Source organism: Musa acuminata, unplaced genomic scaffold (assembly GCF_036884655.1).
Source record: "Musa acuminata AAA Group cultivar baxijiao unplaced genomic scaffold, Cavendish_Baxijiao_AAA HiC_scaffold_1137, whole genome shotgun sequence".
Taxonomy (NCBI): domain Eukaryota; kingdom Viridiplantae; phylum Streptophyta; class Magnoliopsida; order Zingiberales; family Musaceae; genus Musa; species Musa acuminata.
Window position 1 is genome coordinate 2,392,262 of NW_027021349.1, and position 26,792 is coordinate 2,419,053.

The 26,792-nt window shown below is 35.8% G+C and overlaps 1 protein-coding gene across 14 annotated transcripts; it reads left to right on the forward strand.

Moving 5' to 3' along the window:
• Window positions 1-8,080: 8,080 nt before the first annotated feature.
• Window positions 8,081-25,469, forward strand: LOC135671017 (transcription termination factor MTERF5, chloroplastic-like). Of its 14 annotated transcripts, none has more exons than XR_010512611.1 (2): window positions 8,081-8,263; window positions 13,876-15,448. XR_010512611.1 is itself a non-coding variant. In XM_065178868.1 (2 exons), exon 2 carries the CDS (start codon window positions 24,231-24,233, stop codon window positions 25,398-25,400), a length of 1,170 nt encoding a protein of 389 aa, XP_065034940.1. In that variant the 5' UTR covers window positions 8,107-8,263; window positions 23,897-24,230; the 3' UTR covers window positions 25,401-25,469. The 14 variants fall into 14 exon arrangements, 9 of the variants coding, with proteins under 9 accessions (XP_065034940.1, XP_065034943.1, XP_065034944.1 ...); XR_010512610.1 differs by having other exon boundaries at window positions 13,882-15,448; XR_010512612.1 differs by having other exon boundaries at window positions 13,889-15,448.
• The last annotated feature ends 1,323 nt before the right edge of the window (window positions 25,470-26,792 follow it).

The following is a 26,792-nucleotide window of genomic DNA, read 5'->3' on the forward strand; positions in this document are numbered from 1 at the left end:
AGATGTCTTTATGCAACAACCTCCTGGTTTCGTTCATCCTCAATATCCGAGGCATGTCTGCAAACTTCAAAAAGCTATTTATGGACTTCGTCAAGCTCCAAGGGCTTGGTATAACGAGCTTGGCTCGTTTTTGACCTCAATTGGCTTCATCAATTCAAAATCTGATGCCTCGTTATTCATTTGCCAGCACAATGGAAGCATAATATATCTTTTAGTATATGTGGATGATATTATTGTCACAGGAAATGATCCTTTGAAGACTCAGGCATTTCTAAAGCACTTGGCCGATCGATTCTCCCTCAAAGATCTAGGAACTTTAAGCTACTTTCTGGGAGTGGAAGCAACATTTACATCTTCAGGTCTCTTCCTATCACAAAGAAAGTATATTCAAGATTTATTATCAAAGGCAAACATGCAGGATGCGAAAGAGGTTACAACTCCTCTCTCTACCAGTGAATCACTTAAATTATGTGATGGAAGTCCTGCTACAGATTCGACTCAGTATCGACAAGTCCTTGGCTCCTTACAGTACTTGGCTCTCACCCGTCCAGATATTTCATTTGCCGTCAATAAGTTATCGTAATTCATGCATCGACCATCTACTACGCATTGGTCTGCGGTCAAACGAATTTTGCGGTATCTTAAAGGGACTCTTAATCATGGCATTTTTCTTCATAAAAATACTTCACTCCATCTCCATGCCTTTGCTGATGCTGATTGGGCAGGGAACTTTGATGATAGAACATCTACATCCGGATACATTGTCTTCCTTGGAGCTACTCCAATCAGTTGGAGTTCTAAAAAACAAAAGACGGTTGCACGATCTACAACTGAAGCTGAATACCGTGCCGTCGCCACCGCCGCTGCTGAACTCAATTGGGTCACAAATTTGCTCAAGGAACTCAACGTCAACTCCACGGTTATTCCTATAATATATTGTGATAATATTAGAGCTACTTATTTATGTGCCAATCCAGTGTTCCATTCCCGCATGAAACACATAGCCATCGACTTCCATTTTGTGCGAGATCAAGTTGTCAGACATCAACTCCGAGTTTCTCACGTACATACAGCAGATCAACTAGCCGACTCACTCACAAAGCCTCTCGCCCGTAAACTATTTTCATCTCATCGGTCCAAGATCGGCATCCTTGATGGAAGCTCAATCTTGCGGGGGCATGATAAGCAGATAAGATTTCCTCAAGGCAGTTGAGGAAATCTCTCAGCAGTTGAGAAAAATCCTCCATGCTGAATGTGTATAAATGGCTATCAAGAGCTCACTATCAAAATGTATTAGCCAATTACATCTTATACATTTCATAGTTCTTCTACAATTTCTATCTTTCTATCTTCTTTGTTTAATTCTTATCAATATTTTGGTTTTTGAGACTTCTTATCGATGTTTGATGAACAACTCGAAATAGTACGAAGAATATCGTACCGATACAACATCTTATCAGTATACAGACTAGCTTGTTTAGAGTAGTACATGTGTTATCAGTATACAGACTAGCTCGTATAGACTAGTACGTAGGAAAAAGATTAGATATTAGTCTATACGTAGAAAAAGGTCGAGAATCGATTAGTACATGTGCTTGTATCGATTGATACTATTAAATAAGTTAATATGTTACCTTTTTACTTTTTTCGTATATCAGATCCTTACTCCTTCTCAAGTATTTAAGGATGTATTTTACTGTCTTTCAGTATTTCAAATCTCAAATCTGAATCCGTGTGATACCTACTTGTAATACTTAGAGCATGTATTATATTAGACCTGGTACATAACATAGTATATATGATAGATCTTATCGCTGAGACATAGGGTATCCTATTCATGTCTGTCCTTTCTATAAGAGTCTTTTGGGATATACTCCTCGATAGTGATATTTTGTGTCTTATCGGTATGAGACATCTCTTGAAATTTTTCATACTAAATATTTTGACAATGATGTCTATGTAATTAGATTGGAATAAACCAAGCATCCTCTTGAATATATTTCTATAGATTCAAATCTCCAAAATATAAGATGCTTTGCCTAAGTCCTTCATGAAGAAGTGTCTAGATAACTAAGCCTTAACCGTGGAGAGTATTCCTATATCATTCCCAATAATTAGAATGTCATCTATATACAGCACCAAGAAGGTGATAGCGCTTTCACTTATCTTCCTGTACACATAAGGCTCTATACATATTATCATTAGATTTAAATCTAACATTTTATTCCATTAACATAAAACATATAATTTTCATTATTATTTTTAAAATTATGAGCTTGATTATATTCTTGCATTTTTAATTTTTTTTAAACATATAATTTTCAAGAATAATTATTAAAAAAAGAAAATACATCATGAAAAAATCAAGTAATTTCAAAATAAATTAAGGGGGTTTCGATTTTTGTTCTGCTTCTTGCATTCAAGGCAAGTAGTTCCGTTCTTTTTGTTCTTAAGTTTTTATTTCATTGACTTTTTAAATTTCTTAGCGAGGAGTTCATATTCACCATCACTTGGGCTTATGCTCGAGTGGTCTTCAAATGTTCTATGTCCCAAATCCTTCCTGTTTTGTGGAAAGTGGTTCTCAAGTTCTTCACGTGTATTGCACGTTAATTCATAGGTCATCAAAGACCCTATTAGTTCTTCAAGAGGGAAATGGTTCAAATCTTTTGATTCTTGAATAGCGATTACTTTTGAATCCCAAGTTTTATTAAGAGAACGCAAAATCTTGTTTACAAGTTTAAAATCCGAAAAACATTTGCTAAGAGCTTTTAAACTATTGACGACATCCATAAAACGAGTGTACATGTCAACAATGGTTTCGCTCGGCTTCATTCGAAAGAGCTCGAAATCATGCATTAAAAAATTAACTTTAGAATCCTTAATACTACTTGTGCCTTCGTGTGTGATTTCAAGAATGTGTCATATGTCGAAAGCCGATTCGCAAGTAGAAACCCGATTAAACTCGATTTTGTCTAAGGCGCAAAATAGAGCGTTTATAGCTCTAACATTTAAAGAAAATGTCTTCTCCAAATCATTCCAATCTTTTATTGGAAGAGAAGACCTTTTAAAATCGGATTCGATAATGTGCCATAAATTCAAATCCAATGAAAGCAAGAAAACTCTCATTCGAGTTTTCCAATAAGTGTAGTTCGTCCCATTGAAAAAGGGAGGATGAATGAGAGAGTGACCCTCTTGGTTGCCGAAAAGAGCCATTTCAATTTGGGTGTTAAACCAAATATGAAAAACGAGGCTTTGATACCAATTGTTAGGATCAAAAGCACTAAGAGGGGGGGGGGGTGTGAATTAGTGCAGCGGATAACTTTCGACGATTTAAAACGATGTTCGTATGATAAAAACACTTTCGATGAAAAATCGTTTCGGAAAGTTCTTCAACTTAAGATTAAGCGAAGTGCAAGAAAGGGTGAGGTTTATATAGACCTCAACTAGTTCGAATTTGGAGCTCAAAAATATCATCTCCCGAATTTCCGGGGTCCTGGCGGTACTACCGCCATAACTAGGCGGTACTACCGCCTAGCATTGCTCAGAGACCGAGCTCAGGCGGTACCATCGCCTAACAGGGGTGGTACCACTACTCAGCTTTGCTCAGAGACCGAGCTCAGGCGGTACCACTGCCTGGCATTCCTGGGAGACTGAGCTCCTAGGCGGTGCCACCACTGGACAAGAATTCTAGGTCCGAATGGGCTAATCCATTCGGCCTAATTTGGGTCTGTCAAGGGCCCAATTGCCCCCAGATTAAGTTAATGGGATCACCTTCTATTCCTAACTTAATCTACATGCTAACTACGATATTTAAGACATTAATACTGCAACTTGCTCTGGTGCATCAATCGCTTCTTCTGGTGAGCTTCCGGCAAACTTCTGGCGAACATCCGACGAACCCTCGGCGATGCTCCGGCAGACTTCCAGCAAACTCCTGGACTTACGACGATCCACTTAGCGAGTTCTGACGAGCTTCTTTGGCAAGCTCCTGGACTTCTCGGATTTATTCCCGTAGAACCTCCGACGATCATCCGGACTTCCGTCGAACTCTCGAACCCCCAACGTGATCTTAGTCTTGACTCCGGCACAACACCTGCTGCATGTCTTGCTGTAATCGTAGTTAATCCTGCATATGTAAAACAAACTTTGATCTAGACAATTAATACTAAGCATTAATCAAGTTGTCTGGCATGTCATTGGTCCCTTGACGCTTCGTCTGATTCTTTGGCGCATCATCCTCTCCTACGGCCTATTACCCAATCAGCCAGTTGACTCCGTAACTCCAATATCCTTGGCGCAATACCTGCTCTTCTTGGCCCGATGCCTGAATCCACGGCCTGAAGCCTTCTGTCGATACGTCGACTGATCCACTAGCCCGACGTCCAATCTTCTAACATGTTCCTCCGGCCCAATATGATTTTTCCTGCTTTAATTGTCTCATCCTGATCAAAGCATCCTACGTCACTTAAAATGCATATTAAAACATAATTATCAATTAGTTTCATCATCAAAATACGAGATTCAATAGCAGCGAGGGTCGTGATAGGGAAGGAGGGCTGCGACAACAGAGGAAGCTTTGTTTCTGTAACCGTTGCAACGAGGGGCTGCGACTGCGACCCAGGGGGGGCACGGCTAGGGTTGCGGTTGGGAGGCGGGTAGCGGTGATCGAGCGGCCAGGAAGCAACGGCGGTAGTGGAGAAGGAGTTGCCTTGCAGCAACAGTGGGGAAGAAGGGAAGTTGGGGCTGCGGCAACCGGCGACTGCGGCTGCGACCCAAGGGGGGGCACGGATAGAGTTGTAGTTGGGAGGCGGGCGGCGGTGATCGATCGGCCGGGAAGCAACACCGGCGGTGGAGAAGGAGTTGCCCTGCAGCGGCGGTGGAGAAGAGGAGCAGGGCTACGGCGGAGTGGGACGTTGGTAGTGTCATCTCCTGGCAACGGTGGTGGCTCAAATGGGAGGCGATGGTGGACTCTGGCTAGAAGTGGGGCAGAGTCGATCGCTGGCCGAAGAGCAGCGACGGGCGACGGGTGAGCTGGCCAGAAGCAAGGGTGCGTGGCTGCAGTTGTTGCTTCTTCTTCTTCTTCTTCTTCTTCTCTCTCTCTCTCTCTCTCTCTCTCTTTTTTAAAGGCTGCTGGTCGTCTTCTTCTCGGTGGCTGTCGGGTTCACCTTCTTACAAACGTTTTTTTTTTTATAGCTATGACAATACTACAGCGAGAACGCCGAGGATCGCTGCCCTGCTACCAATTGTTAAAACTCTAAGGTCTTATCGTGGAAGAAAATGAAGAAAAGGAAATGATCGCTTCGAGGGGATCGGCCTCCTTGATCACTTTGAGGGGGTCGGCCTCCTTGATCACTTCGAGGGGATCTACCTCCTAAGGTTTGTCCATAGATTGGAACTCATTGATTGATTCCTTAAAAGAAAGAGTTACATCATTGTTTACAGAGTTCCACCTATGGTCCATCAGAATTTGGACTCTTAATAATAAATAAATATTAAATAAATCTTTATCTGATTTTAACTAAATTAAATCGACTTAATAAATAACTGAACTAAACAGACTCAATAAATATTATTCAAAAACTCAGGAAAAAAAAACCCTAACAATATCCGGATCATCAGAGCCTCCGGGAGATGAATGACTCTCCTTACTGCTAGCTTGTCTCCAAGCCCAACTTGTGAAGGAAGCTGGTTGTGAGCTGACATATATCATTTTCCGTCTTACATATAGCTTGGAGAAGAGGTTGAGACCTCGATATGAAGTTCCGAATTTTCTTAAGCAGAATAAATTGCTCTATTATAAGAGGACATAACCTTTCTCTAGCTGTCGTGATGCTGCTATCTGAAGAGTTCTGAAAGAAATTTCTTTTCCTGCTAAGCGAGGAGAAATTTATTAAGAGAATAATTACCAGGTAGGTAATAGTATGAACACATCTATGGTCATTTTTAAAAAAATATGAACATTATTAAATTATATTGTAAAGAAACATCCAATAAACAACTTGACGTGGAGAAAAGTCAAACTTAAATTTTTGAGTACCCTACTAATCCCATTTTTAATTTTTATATTAAAAACTATCAAACATTAGCTATATTAATTTTTGTTAAATATTTGTCTTTTAGTTTTGATGAAAAAAATTAGATTTATCAATTATTGTCAAGGCTTTAAATCCTACCACATGACAAATTCCGTGTACCACATTAGCTCGCACATTATACATTTTTTATAAAAAAAAATAGTTATATTTTTATTTATTTTAATATTTAGAGTGATCACTGGCAAATATACACTAGGAATCACTTATCATTAGATTGATAGTGATTGGACCATGTAAAAAAACTTATTGCTTTTAGAGTTTTTGTCAAATGACATAAAATCAATAATATTTAGGGAATGATAAATTTTATAATATATTATTTGATTGTTAAAAATTTTTTCCATTGGTTTTAATAATACAATGATAAATACCGCTTTTATTTTGAAATTACAAAAAGCTTGCCAACTTGGTTTCCATGGTTTTTTTTTTTTCATGTTAGATGTGCTCGTCATGTTTTGAATTTATGTTCAAACTTTTATCTCTCCTATTAAGCAAGCTATTTCATTCATGTGAAGTCATCCATAAGTAATGAAAAAAATAAGTCATATTTTATAAATTAAATAATAAAAGGATCAAAAGATTTCCTAAAGATATTTCTACCTAATGGAATTCAATATATAAATTATTTAAAAAATCTTTTGAATATTAAAAATTATTATATATTTTTATTACAAATAATATTATGAAAGTTTGCTTATATTCGCAACATTGGAATGTATGCGAAAGAATTTTAAAACTTTTTAATAATGTAATATATATATTTACTATGCATATTTTTTTAGGTTGTTTGTATTAATATGCTTGGTGAGTTATAAGAATATCAATATGATAATAATTTAAATATGACAATAATTACTATAAAATTTAAAAAATATAATTTTTTTTAATTCTATCGATTTATTTAATAACATATGTTTTTAACTCTCGTATTAGATTAAGTGACTTTAGTAATTATTCAATTATTTAACCACTTATTATGAAAGTTTAGGAGTCAATGATATTGGTCATAAAATTAGAGATATTAAAAAATTAATTATTAACATATATAACTATTATAGTGCTAATTATAGGAGACAACATAGTTCCTTCCAAACTTTTTCGGATCTAGTTATTAGAGATAATAAAATTTGTAAGGGAGAAAAACTATTATTACAAAGATAAAAAAAATCAAATGGATCATCAAGCTCAAACTTAATATGTATCTAGCAACTTAATATGTGACAATAATAGAGTTTCTTGTTGGATATGATATATAATGATATTTTCAATGTTGATGATGAATACTAGTAACCCTAGTGTCGATGATAACTATGGATCGAGACTTCAACTGAATTATAGATAAAAGTAGATTGAACACGACCCTCAAATTAGTTAATTAGACAAAGACAATGAAATAGAACTTAGAGATCATATAGAAGGATAACGATCTCCTATTTAATATATCAATTGAAGAAACGATCGAGACATCTAACATCAAAAGCGATTAAATATTTATAATATTTACATAATTTCATATCAAATATTTTATTATATCATTACATATTTACACTCATACTCAACATAGTTGTACATTCATTATCTTCAAAAAAAAAAAAATTATAAATTATTTTTAAATGAAATAATGAAAAATTATAGGTTCAAACTAGAATAAACCGAAACCAATTCTTGCCAATTCGATTTTGATTCCAAATTTTGAATTGACAATTTTTGAAATCGATGATTCTGAAATGGTGACTAAGGCTTAAAAAATATAACTTATATTTAAATCACATTGCCCTACTTATATTTAAATCATCAAATCTTATATTTGCTGGTTTAGTTTGTGAATCGAAGGAGGATTGACGTCAGCGGGCGCCCGATAAGTGGGCCGGGCGAGGGTGTTCAACCGGGTGCAGCCCAGCCGGCCGCCCTGATTCAAGCATGGTCGAGCCCGAGTCAAGTCAATTTGGATCTTCGTTCCGATTGAACCAGATGAGAACGGCATCCTCAAATGCCCTAAATGCAGCGGTGAAACTGTCTCCCTTCCCTTCTCTTACTGCGACTGCGGCGTTTTCCTTGGCGAAAGGCGGCGGCATCTTCCTCCGTCGAGCTCTCATCGCTGCGGCTTTTTCCTCGGAGAACGGTGGATGCTGCGGCTTCCTCTCCGCCAGCGAACGGTACAGCGTCCGGTATCTCTCTCTAACCCCTCGTTCGCCGTCGCGCAATCCCTTCTCCTTCTCTTCACCCTCTCTTTACATCTTCCCCTTCCCTTTCCTACTCCCTGATAGTTACCCGCTACCCCTCCCAACAAGCAGTCTGCAGCATGTCATGAGCATTTACTTTAAAGAAATAGCATGTCACTGTATGCAAGTTAAATACTGTTGTTAAGATAGACAGCAGGAGAAGTGATGCTTTCGGAGAGAGCAAAGAGGATCGGGGAAGTCTTAGAGACAAAAAAGCATGGAAAAGTTAGAAAAAGAGATAGCAGAGACAATAATCCGGTCACTGTGCAAAGAAAATCATAATCATTTGTCAATAGAATCGTGCACCAGTCTGACTATTCCTCATGTGAAGCATTTTAATTAAAAATATACCTAAGATAATACTAATCTTACTAGGTTTCCCAAAAGAAACTATCTCAACAGCAACTATTTATTTTGATGAAGTATTTGATTCATCAAACCTCTTAGTTTTCTTATTATGTTTACTGCATTGTAGTTTCCTCTTCCAGCACACCAGAACAACACAAAACCCCAAATGATACAAAGGACTCGACTCACCCTAAAGTACAAGTTGAGTAAACAACTAGAATTTGACTCGATTTCCAAACCCCAAAATAGACCCAAAATCTCAATGTATTTGGTTAGGTATAAACTTACACTTTTATGTCAGCATAGTATGTTCTCTGCCAAGTGCTGAAAGCAACTATCTTCGCTACTTGAGGCTTGCTCATACCTCAAAACACACTGGCCTGCTTATATTTGGATTGTCAAATCTTGTATTTGGTGGTCTTGTCAGTGATTGAAGGAGATTTTACTGGTAACAATAGAGAGATATTATAATGCTCTTAATTTAACAACAGATATTTTCTTACACAGAGTTCAAAGATACAAAAGATCCATATGGATGATGATAAATAGTTTGGACATCATGGCTTTTGTTATTATTGTTGTCGTTTGCACTTGTTGGTTTTATTGGCATATTCTCACTGATTTGAACCAAATTCATCATAGGTCCAGAAAGATTATTGAATTTGAGCTACATTGGTTGTATATCTATCTATTTTTTAAATGTCATGAGATTCAAGTTAGATCATCTTAGTTCTATCTAACCTAAACATTGGGTGCTTGGTGCTCGTCTAATCGCTCGAGGCGAGGCCTGAGAGCCTTGTTGTGCACATCACGCAGACCTTTTCACTCATGCGACGCTTAGGCAAGGACCGATTGGGCATTGGGCGGTCTAGTCGCACGCTCGAGTGGTGTTGAACCTTAATTGAACCCCATTTGGGTCCATTAAGACAAGCAATTTGATCCCCACCCTCGTGTGACTCACCTCCCTTGTAATGTTTCTTCCCCTCCTATTGGAGAGCCCTAGGAACCCTCAATTCCTACTCCCTATTGCGTGTAAGTGCAATGTCTAGGTTTAGCATCCCGATCCTTACATTTTAAAAATTTATATTGCCATCCCTATAATTACAAAAGTATAATATCTAAGTTTATTTACTCTAACGTTGTCAGTTTTACCAACGAAAATACAAAAATAAAAGGTTAAAAGGTAATTTAAATATTTCAGTTAGTGGTGGCGGATGACGTCGGTGGTTGTGGACGATGGCGCCACCGAGGGTTGTGGGTGATTGTTGTGGATAAGGAGAGCGATAACGAGAGGTGATAGTCGCTTTGTATCTATATCGACGTCGATGCAGTTGTCGAGCGATGAAAGGACTGTCGATATAAATGTCGAAGGGTGCCTCTCGGCAACTGCGTTGATGTTGACGCTGAGCGGTGCCGCTCAACATTTGTATCAGTAGCCCTCTCGTCGCTCGATACTACATCGACGCAAATGCAGATGCAGAGCGGCCCTCACCTCACGTTACTAGTCTCCTCATCCATAACAATCACCCGTGACACCCAGTTGCGTTGTTGTCTAGCACCACCAACGATGTTCGTCATCACAAACTGGAACGTTAAAATAATATTTTTACCTTTTGTTTTCGTATTTCCGTTAGTAAAACTGACGTCATCATGGTAAATGGATCTAGATGATTCACTTTCGTAATTATAAGGATGCAAATGTAACCTTTTAATGTGTAGGGACAGAGATGCTAAAGGTAGCTAACTACATGGGTTAATCTGTAATGAGTCTCTAATGCATAATATCTGGCCGTGCCTATACATATTGGAATACATGCTATTTTATTTAATCTTTTGATCCTTTATTAATTTCTTGTTGCTTGCCGCATAAGTCGGTTCTCAAATGGTTATGAACATCAAATAATTTTGTAATATGAATCGATACCTATTTGTTGCTTAGACATAATAATATGCATACTTTAGTCATCAGATGGAACCACACATGGGAGCGTAGCTCATGTTTCTTGTCAATTTTTTGCCCTTGGGATAACTTCATCACATGCATGCTGGTTCTGGTGTCTTGCTTTGAACCACAGTAATGAAATGTTGGACCTCTTTTCACACGTATTTACTAATTACACATAGAGAATGCATGCATATATTCAATTTTGAGGCTAAGGGGTGCCATCATTAATGGGATTTGGAGAGGGCACTTTAGTACTAGAAGCTATTAGGAGCTGTCTATGTATCTTCATGCTCTGCTCATTACATCGAAGCTCTTAGTTCTTTTTTGTTGCGCATGGCTGTGGATTTCTTCATCCATAGATGTGATTTTATATTTTGCTGTGCTTATATTTTAATTTCCATTTTTTCTCATTTTCATTTCTTTGCAATGGGATGGTAGATATGTGCCTTGGCAGTCATAATAAACTGTGTTTTCATTTTTACATTGTTGAAACATTAGTCATTTTGGTATTCAAAATAATTTTATCTGACATTTCAAATTCCCTATGACATCAATTATCTTCTTTTGTTCTTGAACATTGGTACAGTTGTTGTAGTAGAAATACAGATCTGAGTAAAACTTGAACAAAACAAAATTAGGCAAGGCATTTCTAGGAAACTATCTTCAAGATAGATAATTTTCCCACTACAATGCAGATGGCTTCACAGAAATTCTATCTTTAAGGATACAATGCCTATTACCTGAAATAATCAAGATTGCACTTCTTGATTACTTGAAGAATAAAAAATCAACTAGAAAATAAAGAGAAAGACATAATTCAGTACTTTGTTTGCACTAGAATTTTCTTATTGCTTTACTCTTCAATATAGCGGAGTTTATTTAGACATTGAAAGGATGCTAAAACATCCTTTCAGTTATCCTAAAGAGTTATGACTTTTTGAACCATTACAGCACATTAAATGAGTTTTTAAACTGCAAGTAGTTTCCATAACTGTTCCCGACATTTCTTTCCCATTTGTTTTTAGTAAATCCTTATACATAACAATCCCTGACTAATTTACATATGAGAAAAATATAAATCTTAAAATTACAAATCGAAATCTGTAATAGGCATAAGTGTAAAATCTGGGATGTATATAGTGTATATCCATAAGTGGACTACCCTTAAACTTTGGACTAAATATAAGGAACCATATTCACAAAATATACGAGTTTTGAATTCTAAATTTGGCAAACCTTTTTTGGACTTTGCACTGAATCCTGACTTACCCAGTACTTGTAGGATCTTACTGGTATGATCCGTAAGAAGCAGCCTCTTACTTCTCTATTGGCAAAGTTAGACTTATTAAGAGTGTCGACAATCATTGTAACTTGTACTGGAGGTCATAAAAAATAATCTTGACTAATATTTATCTAAATTTGCTTAACTTGATCGTAATCTAGATACTGTGGTCAAACATGGTGCTCAGTATTCTAAATTTTGTTATATTACGACATTTCCAATGAGTGTATTTAGTGGCAAGTGACAATTAATTTCCAGCTCTCGGATATTAGTTGGTTTAGAACTTACCTAATAATGTAAATTTTATCATTCTCAAATGTTCAATGATGCAAAAATGCATGCATATCATGTATGCGCATTTACTTTAAAGAAATAAGAAGTTGCAGAATGCAAGTTAAACACTGTTGTTAAGCTAGACAGCAAAAGTGCTGCTTTTAGATAGAGCAAAGAGAACTGGGGAAGTCTTAAAAAAATAAAACGCATGGAAAAGATAGAACAAGAGATAGCAGAGGCAATAATTGGGTCACTGGCCAAAGAAAACTATAATTATTTGTGCACTAGTCTGACTATTCCTCATGTGAAGCATTATAATTCAAAATATATCTAAGTAGTACTAATCTGACCAGGTTTCCCAATAGAAGCTCTCTCAACAGCAACTGCTTATTTTGATGAAGTGTTTGGTTCATCAAACCTCTTAGTTTTCTTATAATGTCTACTGCATTGTCTTTACAGCCCACACCGGAAAATTTCAACACAAAACCCGAAATGATCCAAAGGACCTGACTCACACGAAGGTACAAGTTGAGTAAACAACTAGAATTTGATGTGATCTCCAAACCCCAAAATAGACCCAAAATCTCAATGCATTTGGTTAGGTATAACCTTACACCTTTATGTCAACATAGCGTGTTCTCTGCTGTAGTGCTGAAAGCAACTATCTTCACTACTTGAGGCTTGTTCGTGCCTCAAAACACAGAGGCCTGCTTACATTTGAATTGTCAAATCTTGTATTTGCTGGTTTAGTTGGTGATTTGAAGCGGACTTTACTGGTAACAATAGAAAGAGATTTGAATGCTCTTAATTTAACTACAGATATTTTCTTACACAGAGTTCAATGATGCAAAAGATCCATATGGCTGATCGTGAATAGTTTGGACATCATGGCTTTTGTTATTATTGTGGTTGTTTGCACTTGCTGGTTTTATTGGCAACTCACTGATCTAGGCTTTTTTTCTTCATTAATGATATGTAGCTGAGGCTACATATAATGTTTTTACTGTAGTTGAAGTTGTTTACATGAGCATCTTTCTCATAAATTAAGTTCCTTTATCAGCATAGAGCCAAATAAACTGTAGCATTTCTTGATTGAGGCAGTTTTGTTATCTCTTTATTCATTTTTCAGAAAATTTATTGCCTTTCTCTGGTCTTCCAGCTATGTTGTTTTCTTTTGTCAAGTTGCACATCTTCATCAGCAATGCTTTTTTAGCATGTTGAACCTCACAAATTACTGTTATTGATTAATTAAACAGTGTCTTTTCTACTTACCGGTTTTGCTAGACTTATAACTAGATCATCTCTTGGCATTCTTGATGAAATGGATCAATTACTCTGGAAGTGCTGATTTGAAATGTTTCAGGTTTTAGTTGTAGGACATTAGTGAATCTAGATCATCTCTTGGGCATTCTTGATTAAATGGATCAATTACTCTGGAAGTGCTGATTTGAAATGTTCCAGGTTTTAGTTGTAGGACATCAGTGAATCTGATGTTAGAGAAAACATTATTCATCTTCCAGTTATTCTGAATTCGGTGGTACCCTTTGCAAGTCATTGATGTTCAACCTATTAGTATAAACATGAGTATACTCTAATGCAGCATATTTGATGAAAATACATTTGATATGGTTTTTCAATTGCTACTGGGATATTGGACGCTTGGTAGTGTCTAAACCCACCAACTACAATAAAAAAATAAATGGAATTTAGTGCCAGTGCGCAGGTGTTATTTGAAGCCATTATTTCAGTGGTGAAGAATTGCTTGGATGTGAGCATGAGAATGAGTAACTAATCATAGGTACTCTTTATTAACTCGCAAACACCAGTTAGAGACTTATCTCTGAAAGAAATGGCTGATTGGAACTGAATGCATGTGGATTAACATGAGTGGTAGAGGAATGTTGTCTGAGACAGATGATTAGTTGAAAGTTTTCACCATCCTTGATTTGAGGCAGAGGAGGAATTTGGATTGGAGAGGGCAGAAATAAGACTACTTTTCTTGTATTTTTCTGCAAACAGTACGTGATACTGCCTCAAACGACAATGTTTTTGGTGCAGAAGAGGCTCTTTTGCCTTCTCTCATGTAACAAGTCCACCATCCATCTTTCCTCGTATCAACTCTGCAGTCTGTTTAGCTTTTCCACTGCCGAAGACCACAGTTCAAATCATAGATCCAAATTTATGTTGGTCGACCCCCTTCAGTCATGTGAACTTTCCTCAAAAGAGGCTGCGAAAATGGCCAAGGATCGCATCTGTGAAAAAAAACTTCCAAGTTCAAGTCCTTCCATTGAGTTCTTTAAGCAGAGCGGTTGGAGTGATGCACAAGTCATGAAGCTTACCCGGAGGCGACCCAAGTTGATATTTGCTAGCGCAGAGACTGTCCTGAAGCCCAGGATGAGATCTTTGCAGGACATGGGATTTTCTGACACTGAAATATTTCAGCTGGTTTCATCATGTCCGTCTCTGCTCAGTTTCCGTGATATCCAACCAAGGATCAACTTCTGGAGGTCACTTCTTGGTTCTAATGAGAGGTTTCTGAAAGCCTGCAAGAGGAACATGTTTATGCTTACTTCTAGCTTGGCTCGGAATATAGAACCCAGTATATCTCTCTTGAGGGAACATGGCATCAGTGAAGAGCGCATCTCACATATGGTGGTGACAATGCAGGGCTATTTTGGTAGAATAGACAAATAAATTAAAGGAAGCTATCAAATATATTGAGGAATTGGGTGTCCCACGTGATTCTAGAGTATACACTTATGCACTTAATGTGGTCATTAATGTGAGCAGGTCCAAGTTTGATGCTAAGTCGGTAACTCTGATGAGCTTTGGGTGGTCCCAGCCTGACATCAATGCTTTATTCAGGAAGTGCCCATCCATTTGGTCATTCTCAAAGAAGAACATATCTGACAAGATGACATTCCTGATGAAGGAAGCTGGTTGTGAGCTGACATGTATCAGTAGCCATCCCATACTTCTTAAGTTTAGCTTGGAGAAGAGGTTGAGACCTCGATATGAAGTTCTTAATTTTCTTGATCAGAATAAATTGCTGGATAGAGAACATAACCTGCCATCTGTCATGATGGCAACCGAAGAGAAGTTCAGAAAGAAATTCCTTTTCCTGCTCCGTAAGGAGAAATTTATTGCTCAATATGATTCCTATGTTGTTGCTGTGCATGGAAAGCACCATGTTGCGGAAAACTAGGATTGCTAGTGTAAACCTACAACATTTGTGACAATTTAAATTCTGCAAGAGTTTATTAGAGTAGAACTTCCATGTTGATTTTGGGATTTTTCTTCTACTTATTTTTCTCTACAACAAAAAGAATACTGATTCTTATATATATATATATATATATATATATATATATATATATATATATATATATATTTTATTTTTTTTATTTTTATTTTTGTTGATATGTATATACAAAGCGATTTTAATACTTTTAATTTGACTACATATGTTATACTTTTAATTTGAGTACATATGTTTTCTTATATAGAGTCAAGTGATGCATAGCTCACGAATAGTGACTAGTTTCATTAACAAATTCTTGATCTATATTATGCATCTTAATTAAAAGATTTTTTTTTTTCACCAATGATGTGTATAGCTAAAGCTACATAAAAGTGTTTGGTTCATCAAATCTCTTAGTTTTCTTATCTTGTCTACCTTTCTACAATTTCCTTTTCAAACATATCACAAAATTTCAATAATCAACGAAACCCCAAATGATCCAAATATGCTGAACAACTATAACATAACTTATTTCCAAACCCGAAAATAGACCCAATATCTAAATGCATTTAGTTAGGTATAACTAGTTCTTATCTAAGTTCGATTCGAATCATAACTAAATCAAATCGACAATCTATTAATTTACAAATTGAATCCGAATTGACCATGGACAATTGATTTTAGTTCTTGGATTTGAAAATTTAAAAATATTGATCCCGAAATCTACGATTGGTTCGAATCGTTAATTTGATTATTTTTATATAAAAAAAACCTCGATCAAATAGGATGTTGATGGACTGTTGGTCTCAAATGATAAAATAGTTATATTTCTATTTATTTTAATATTTAGAGTGATCACTAACAAATATACATAGGAATCACTTATCATTAGATCGATAGAGATTGGACCATGTAAAAAAAATTATTACTTTTAGAGTTTTTGTCAAATGACATAAAATCAATAATATTTATGGAATGATAAATTTTATAATATATTATCTGATTCTTAAAATTTTTTTCCATTGGTTTTAATAAAACAATGATAAATACCGCTTTTATTTTGAAATTACAAAAAGCTTGCCAACTTGCTTCCCATGGTTTTGTTTTTTCATGTTAGATGTGCTCGTCATGTTTTGAATTTATGTTCAAACTTTTATCTCTCCTATAAAGCAAGCTATTTCATTCATGTGAAGTCATCCATAAGTAATGAAAAAACTAAGTCATATTTTATAAATTAAATAATAAAAGGATCAAAAGATTTCCTAAAAATATTTCTACCTAATGGAATTCAATATATAAATTATTTAAAAAATCTTTTGAATATTAAAAATTATTATATATTTTTATTACAAATAATATTATGAAAGTTTTCTTATATTTGAAACATCGGAATGTATGTGAAAGAATTTTAAAACTTTTTAATCATGTAATATATACATTTACTATGCATATTATTTTTGGTTGTTTGTATTATTATGCTTGGTGAATTATAAGAATATCAATATGATAATAATTTAAATATGACAATAATAACTATAAAATTAAAAAAAAATATAAATTATTTTTTAATTCTATCGATTTATTTAATTACATATGTTTTTAGCTCTGGTACTAGATTAAGTGACTTTAGTAATTATTCAATTATTTAACCACTTATTATGAAAGTTTAGGAGTCAATAATATTGGTCATAAAATTAGAGATATTAAAAAATTAATTATTAACTTATATAACTATTATAGTGCTAATTATAGTAGACAACATAGTTCCTTCCAAACTTTTTTGGATCTAGTTATTAGAGATAATAAAATTTGTAAGGGAGAAAAACTATTATTACAAAGATAAAAAAAATCAAATGGATCATCAAGCTCAAACTTAATATATATCTAACAATTTCTTTTCAGTTTGGTGACAATATTATAGGTATAGAGTTTCTTATTCTAGAATGATGTATATGATATATAATGACATTTTCAATGTTGATGACGAATACTAGTAACCCTAGTGTTGATGATAACTATGGATCGAGACTTCAACTGAATTCTAGATAAAAGTAGATTGAACACGACCCTCCAATTAGTTAATTAGACAAAGACGATGAAATAGAACTTAGAGATCATCTAGAAGGATAACGATCTCCTATTTAATATATCAATTGAAGAAACGATCGAGACATCTAACATCAGAAGCGATTAAATATTTATAATTTTTACATAATTTTATATCAAATATTTTATTATATCATTACATATTTACACTTATACTCAACATAGTTGTACATTCTTTATCTTCAAAAATTAAAAAAAATTTAATTATAAATTATTTTTAAATGAAAATAATGAAAAATTATAGGTTCAAACTAAAATAAACCGAAACCAATTCTTGCCAATTCGATTTTGATTCCAAATTTTGAATTGACAATTTTTGAAATCGATGATTCTGAAATGGTGACTAAGGCTTAAAAAATATAACTTATATTTAAATCACATTGCCCTACTTATATTTAAATCATCACATCTTATATTTGCTGGTTTAGTTTGTGAATCGAAGGAGAATTGACGTCAGCGGGCGCCCGATAAGTGGGCCGGGCGAGCGTGTTCATCCGGGTGAAGCCCAGCCGGCCGCCTGATTCAGGCAGGGTCGAGCCGGAGTCAAGTCAATTTGGATCTTCGTTTCGATTGAACCAGATGAGAACGGCGTCCTCAAATGCCCTAAATGCAGCGGTGAAACTGCCTCCCTTCTCTTACTGCGACTGCGGCGTTTTCCTTGGCGAAAGGCGGCGGCATCTTCCTCCGTCGAGCTCTCATCGCTGCGGCTTTTTCCTCGGAGAACGGTGGCTGCTGCGGCTTCCTCTCCGCCAGCGAACGGTACAGCGTCCGGTATCTCTCTCTTACTCCTCCTTCGCCGTCGCACAATCCCTTCTCCTTCTCTTCACCCTCTCTTTACATCTTCCCCTTCCCTTTCCTACTCCCTGATAGTTACCCGCTACCCCTCCCAACAAGCAGTCTGCAGCATGTCATGAGCATTTACTTTAAAGAAATAGCATGTCACTGTATGCAAGTTAAATACTGTTGTTAAGATAGACAGCAGGAGAAGTGATGCTTTCGGAGAGAGCAAAGAGGATCGGGGAAGTCTTAGAGACAAAAAAGCATGGAAAAGTTAGAAAAAGAGATAGCAGAGACAATAATCCGGTCACTGTGCAAAGAAAATCATAATCATTTGTCAATAGAATCGTGCACCAGTCTGACTATTCCTCATGTGAAGCATTTTAATTAAAAATATACCTAAGATAATACTAATCTTACTAGGTTTCCCAAAAGAAACTATCTCAACAGCAACTATTTATTTTGATGAAGTGTTTGATTCATCAAACCTCTTAGTTTTCTTATTATGTTTACTGCATTGTAGTTTCCTCTTCCAGCACACCAGAACAACACAAAACCCCAAATGATACAAAGGACTCGACTCACCCTAAAGTACAAGTTGAGTAAACAACTAGAATTTGACTCGATTTCCAAACCCCAAAATAGACCCAAAATCTCAATGTATTTGGTTAGGTATAAACTTACACTTTTATGTCAGCATAGTATGTTCTCTGCCAAGTGCTGAAAGCAACTATCTTCGCTACTTGAGGCTTGCTCATACCTCAAAACACACTGGCCTGCTTATATTTGGATTGTCAAATCTTGTATTTGGTGGTCTTGTCAGTGATTGAAGGAGATTTTACTGGTAACAATAGAGAGATATTATAATGCTCTTAATTTAACAACAGATATTTTCTTACACAGAGTTCAAAGATACAAAAGATCCATATGGATGATGATAAATAGTTTGGACATCATGGCTTTTGTTATTATTGTTGTCGTTTGCACTTGTTGGTTTTATTGGCATATTCTCACTGATTTGAACCAAATTCATCATAGGTCCAGAAAGATTATTGAATTTGAGCTACATTGGTTGTATATCTATCTATTTTTTAAATGTCATGAGATTCAAGTTAGATCATCTTAGTTCTATCTAACCTAAACATTGGGTGCTTGGTGCTCGTCTAATCGCTCGAGGCGAGGCCTGAGAGCCTTGTTGTGCACATCACGCAGACCTTTTCACTCATGCGACGCTTAGGCAAGGACCGATTGGGCATTGGGCGGTCTAGTCGCACGCTCGAGTGGTGTTGAACCTTAATTGAACCCCATTTGGGTCCATTAAGACAAGCAATTTGATCCCCACCCTCGTGTGACTCACCTCCCTTGTAATGTTTCTTCCCCTCCTATTGGAGAGCCCTAGGAACCCTCAATTCCTACTCCCTATTGCGTGTAAGTGCAATGTCTAGGTTTAGCATCCCGATCCTTACATTTTAAAAATTTATATTGCCATCCCTATAATTACAAAAGTATAATATCTAAGTTTATTTACTCTAACGTTGTCAGTTTTACCAACGAAAATACAAAAATAAAAGGTTAAAAGGTAATTTAAATATTTCAGTTAGTGGTGGCGGATGACGTCGGTGGTTGTGGACGATGGCGCCACCGAGGGTTGTGGGTGATTGTTGTGGATAAGGAGAGCGATCACGAGAGGTGATAGTCGCTTTGTATCTATATCGACGTCGATGCAGTTGTCGAGCGATGAAAGGACTGTCGATATAAATGTCGAAGGGTGCCTCTCGGCAACTGCGTTGATGTTGACGCTGAGCGGTGCCGCTCAACATTTGTATCAGTAGCCCTCTCGTCGCTCGATACTACATCGACGCAAATGCAGATGCAGAGCGGCCCTCACCTCACGTTACTAGTCTCCTCATCCATAACAATCACCCGTGACACCCAGTTGCGTTGTTGTCTAGCACCACCAACGATGTTCGTCATCACAAACTGGAACGTTAAAATAATATTTTTACCTTTTGTTTTCGTATTTCCGTTAGTAAAACTGACGTCATCATGGTAAATGGATCTAGATGATTCACTTTCGTAATTATAAGGATGCAAATGTAACCTTTTAATGTGTAGGGACAGAGATGCTAAAGGTAGCTAACTACATGGGTTAATCTGTAATGAGTCTCTAATGCATAATATCTGGCCGTGCCTATACATATTGGAATACATGCTATTTTATTTAATCTTTTGATCCTTTATTAATTTCTTGTTGCTTGCCGCATAAGTCGGTTCTCAAATGGTTATGAACATCAAATAATTTTGTAATATGAATCGATACCTATTTGTTGCTTAGACATAATAATATGCATACTTTAGTCATCAGATGGAACCACACATGGGAGCGTAGCTCATGTTTCTTGTCAATTTTTTGCCCTTGGGATAACTTCATCACATGCATGCTGGTTCTGGTGTCTTGCTTTGAACCACAGTAATGAAATGTTGGACCTCTTTTCACACGTATTTACTAATTACACATAGAGAATGCATGTATATATTCAATTTTGAGGCTAAGGGGTGCCATCATTAATGGGATTTGGAGAGGGCACTTTAGTACTAGAAGCTATTAGGAGCTGTCTATGTATCTTCATGCTCTGCTCATTACATCGAAGCTCTTAGTTCTTTTTTGTTGCGCATGGCTGTGGATTTCTTCATCCATAGATGTGATTTTATATTTTGCTGTGCTTATATTTTAATTTCCATTTTTTCTCATTTTCATTTCTTTGCAATGGGATGGTAGATATGTGCCTTGGCAGTCATAATAAACTGTGTTTTCATTTTTACATTGTTGAAACATTAGTCATTTTGGTATTCAAAATAATTTTATCTGACATTTCAAATTCCCTATGACATCAATTATCTTCTTTTGTTCTTGAACATTGGTACAGTTGTTGTAGTAGAAATACAGATCTGAGTAAAACTTGAACAAAACAAAATTAGGCAAGGCATTTCTAGGAAACTATCTTCAAGATAGATAATTTTCCCACTACAATGCAGATGGCTTCACAGAAATTCTATCTTTAAGGATACAATGCCTATTACCTGAAATAATCAAGATTGCACTTCTTGATTACTTGAAGAATAAAAAATCAACTAGAAAATAAAGAGAAAGACATAATTCAGTACTTTGTTTGCACTAGAATTTTCTTATTGCTTTACTCTTCAATATAGCGGAGTTTATTTAGACATTGAAAGGATGCTAAAACATCCTTTCAGTTATCCTAAAGAGTTATGACTTTTTGAACCATTACAGCACATTAAATGAGTTTTTAAACTGCAAGTAGTTTCCATAACTGTTCCCGACATTTCTTTCCCATTTGTTTTTAGTAAATCCTTATACATAACAATCCCTGACTAATTTACATATGAGAAAAATATAAATCTTAAAATTACAAATCGAAATCTGTAATAGGCATAAGTGTAAAATCTGGGATGTATATAGTGTATATCCATAAGTGGACTACCCTTAAACTTTGGACTAAATATAGGGAACCATATTCACAAAATATACGAGTTTTGAATTCTAAATTTGGCAAACCTTTTTTGGACTTTGCACTGAATCCTGAATTACCCAGTACTTGTAGGATCTTACTGGTATGATCCGTAAGAAGCAGCCTCTTACTTCTCAATTGGCAAAGTTAGACTTATTAAGAGTGTCCACAATCATAGTAACTTGTACTGGAGGTCATAAAAAATAATCTTGACTAATATTTATCTAAATTTGCTTAACTTGATCGTAGTCTAGATACTGTGGTCAAACATGGTGCTCAGTATTCTAAATTTTGTTATATTATGACATTTCCAATGAGTGTATTTAGTGGCAAGTGACAATTAATTTCCAGCTCTCGGATATTAGTTGGTTTAGAACTTACCTAATAATGTAAATTTTATCAATCTCAAATGTTCAATGATGCAAAAATGCATGCATATCATGTATGCGCATTTACTTTAAAGAAATAAGAAGTTGCAGAATGCAAGTTAAATACTGTTGTTAAGCTAGACAGCAAAAGTGCTACTTTTAGATAGAGCAAAGAGAACTGGGGAAGTCTTAAAAAAATAAAACGCATGGAAAAGATAGAACAAGAGATAGCAGAGGCAATAATTGGGTCACTGGCCAAAGAAAACTATAATTATTTGTGCACTAGTCTGACTATTCCTCATGTGAAGCATTATAATTCAAAATATATCTAAGTAGTACTAATCTGACCAGGTTTCCCAAAAGAAGCTCTCTCAACAGCAACTGCTTATTTTGATGAAGTGTTTGGTTCATCAAACCTCTTAGTTTTCTTATAATGTCTACTGCATTGTCTTTACAGCCCACACCGGAAAATTTCAACACAAAACCCGAAATGATCCAAAGGACCTGACTCACACTAAGGTACAAGTTGAGTAAACAACTAGAATTTGATGTGATCTCCAAACCCCAAAATAGACCCAAAATCTCAATGTATTTGGTTAGGTATAACCTTACACCTTTATGCCAACATAGCGTGTTCTCTGCTGTTGTGCTGAAAGCAACTATCTTCACTACTTGAGGCTTGTTCGTGCCTCAAAACACAGAGGCCTGCTTACATTTGAATTGTCAAATCTTGTATTTGCTGGTTTAGTTGGTGATTTGAAGTGGACTTTACTGGTAACAATAGAAAGAGATTTGAATGCTCTTAATTTAACTACAGATATTTTCTTACACAGAGTTCAATTATGCAAAAGATCCATATGGCTGATCGTGAATAGTTTGGACATCATGGCTTTTGTTATTATTGTGGTTGTTTGCATTTGCTGGTTTTATTGGCAACTCACTGATCTAGGCTTTTTTTCTTCATTAATGATATGTAGCTGAGGCTACATATAATGTTTTTACTGTAGTTGAAGTTGTTTACATGAGCATCTTTCTCATAAATTAAGTTCCTTTATCAGCATAGAGCCAAATAAACTGTAGCATTTCTTGATTGAGGCAGTTTTGTTATCTCTTTATTCATTTTTCAGAAAATTTATTGCCTTTCTCTGGTCTTCCAGCTATGTTGTTTTCTTTTGTCAAGTTGCACATCTTCATCAGCAATGCCTTTTTTAGCAAGTTGAACCTCCCAAATTACTGTTATTGATTAATTAAACAGTGTCTTTTCTACTTACCGGTTTTGCTAGACTTATAACTAGATCATCTCTTGGCATTCTTGATGGAATGGATCAATTACTCTGGAAGTGCTGATTTGAAATGTTTCAGGTTTCAGTTGTAGGACATTAGTGAATCTAGATCATCTCTTGGGCAATCTTGATTAAATGGATCAGTTACGATGGAAGTGCTGATTTGAAATGTTCCAGGTTTTAGTTGTAGGACATTAGTGACTCTGATGTTAGAGAAAACATTATTCAACTTCCGGTTATTCTGAATTCTGTGGTACCCTTTTCAAGTCATTGATGTTCAACCTATTAGTATAAACATGAGTATACTCTTATGCAGAATATTTGATGGAAATACATTTGATATGGTTTTTCAATTGCTACTGGGATATAGGACGCTTGGTAGTGTCTAAACCCACCAACTACAATAAAAAAATAAATGGAATTTAGTGTCAGTGTGCAGGTGTTATTTGAAGCCATTATTTCAGTGGTGGAGAATTGCTTGGATGTGAGCATGAGAATGAGTAACTAATCATAGGTACTCTTTATCAACTCGCAAACACCAGTTAGAGACTTATCTATGAAAGAAATGGCTGATTGGAATTGAATGCATGTGGATTAACATGAGTGGTAGAGGAATGTTGTCTGAGACAGATGATTAGTTGAAAGTTTTCACCATCCTTGATTTGAGGCAGAGGAGGAATTTGGATTGGACAGGGCAGAAATAAGACTTACTTTTCTTGTATTTTTCTGCAAACAGTACGTGATACTGCCTCAAAAGACAATGTTTTTGGTGCAGAAGAGGCTCTTTTGCCTTCTTTCATGTAACAAGTCCACCATCCATCTTTCCTCATATCAACTCGGCAGTCTGTTTAGCTTTTCCACTGCCGAAGACCACAGTTCAAATCATATATCCAAATTTATGTTGGTCGACCCGCTTCAGTCATGTGAACTTTCCTCAAAAGAGGCTGCGAAAATGGCCAAGGATCGCATCTGTGAAAAAAAACTTCCAAGTTCAAGTCCTTCCATTGAGTTCTTTAAGCAGAGCGGTTGGAGTGATGCACAAGTCATGAAGCTTACCCGGAGGCAACCCAAGTTGATATTTGCTAACGTAGAGACTGTCCTGAAGCCCAGGATGAGATCTTTGCAGGACATGGGATTTTCTGACACTGAAATATTTCAGCTGGTTTCATCATGTCCGACTCTGCTCTGTTTCCGTGATATCCAACCAAGGATCAACTTCTGGAGGTCACTTCTTGGTTCTAATCAGAGGTTTCTGAAAGCCTGCAAGAGGAACTTGTTTATTCTTACTTCTAGCTTGGCTCGGAATATAGAACCCAGTATATCTCTCTTGAGGGAACATGGCATCAGTGACGAGCGCATCGCGCATATGGTGGTGACAATGCCGGGCAATTTTGGTAGAATAGACAAATTAAAGGAAGTTATCAAATATATTGAGGAATTGGGTGTCTCACGTGATTCTGGCGTATACACTTATGCACTTCATGTGGTCGTTAATGTGAGCAGGTCCAAGTTTGATGCTATGTCGGTAACTCTGATGAGCTTTGGGTGGTCCCAGCCTGACATCAATGCTTTATTCAGGAAGTGCCCAAAAATTTGGACACTCTCAAAGAAGAGCATATGTGACAAGATGACATTCCTGACGAAGGAAGCTGGTTGTGAGCTGACATCTATCAGTCGCTATCCCATGCTTCTGAAGTATAGCTTGGAGAAGAGGTTGAGACCTCGATATGAAGTTCTGAATTTTCTTAATCAGAATAAATTGCTGGATAGAGAACATAACCTGCCATCTGTCATGACGCCAAAGGAAGAGAAGTTCAGAAATAAATTTCTTTTCCTGCTCCGCAAGGAGAAATTTATTGCTCAATATGATTCCTATGTTGTTGCTGTGCAGCGAAAGCACCATGTTGTTGCCGAAAACTTGGATTGCTAGTGTAAACCTATAACATTTGTGACAATTTAAATTCTCCAAGAGTTTATTAGAGTAGAACTTCCATGTTGATTTTGGGATTTTTCTTCTATTTATTTTTTCTACTACAAAAAGAATACTGATATGTCTAAGAAATTAGAGTTTGAGGGTGATAAAGGATCTTTTGGTCGATCGATCATTGATGGGACCTGACCTGTATGTTCTTGAATGACTATCCTTATCACATAACCTCAAACAATCTATTTAAAAATTAAATAAAAGAAAATAAGTTAGTATTTCCTTATTTTGTGTATTGCTTTATTATAATATCCTGTTCAACCACATTAGAAAATTTCAACAATCATCAAAATATTAAATGATCCAAAGGTGTTGAATAAAACTATAACGTGACTTATTTCCAAACTCAGAAATAAATCTAAAATCTTAATGCATTTGGTTAAGTATAACCTTGAACACACCATTATTTATTACAGTACTGTAAGCCATTATCTTGATACCTTGAGGTTTATTTGTATCTTAAAACACGTTGCACTGCTTATATTTTAATTATCAAATCTTGTATTTGATGGTTTAGTTGATTATTTGAAGAAGAATTTACTAGTCACAATACAAAGCGATTTTAATACTTTTAATTTGACTACATATGTTATACTTTTAATTTGAGTACATATGTTTTCTTATATAGAGTCAAGTGATGCATAGCTCACGAATAGTGACTAGTTTCATTAACAAATTCTTGATCTATATTATGCATCTTAATTAAAAGATTTTTTTTTTTCACCAATGATGTGTATAGCTAAAGCTACATATAAGTGTTTGGTTCATCAAATCTCTTAGTTTTCTTATCTTGTCTACCTTTCTACAATTTTCTTTTCAAACATATCAGAAAATTTCAATAATCAACAAAACCCCAAATGATCCAAATATGCTGAACAACTATAACATAACTTATTTCCAAACCCGAAAATAGACCCAATATCTAAATGCATTTAGTTAGGTATAACGAGTTCTTATCTAAGTTCGATTCGAATCATAACTAAATCAAATCGACAATCTTTTAATTTACAAATTGAATCAGAATTGACCATGGACAATTGAGTTTAGTTCTTGGATTTGGAAATTTGAAAATATTGATCCCGAAATCTATGATTGATTAGAATCGTTAATTTGATTATTTTTATATAAAAAAAACCTCGATCAAATAGGATGTCGATGGACTGTTGGGCTCAAATGATAAAATAGTTATATTTCTATTTATTTTAATATTTAGAGTGATCACTAGCAAATATACACTAGGAATCACTTATTATTAGATTGATAGTGATTGGACCATGTAAAAAAAAATATTACTTTCTGAGTTTTTGTCAAATGACATAAAATCAATAATATTTATGG

What these genes read in the sequence shown, in the direction of transcription:
- LOC135671017 (XM_065178868.1), top strand. Translation starts at nt 24,231, where the DNA reads ATGTTTTTGGTGCAGAAGAGGCTCTTTTGCCTTCTTTCATGTAACAAG.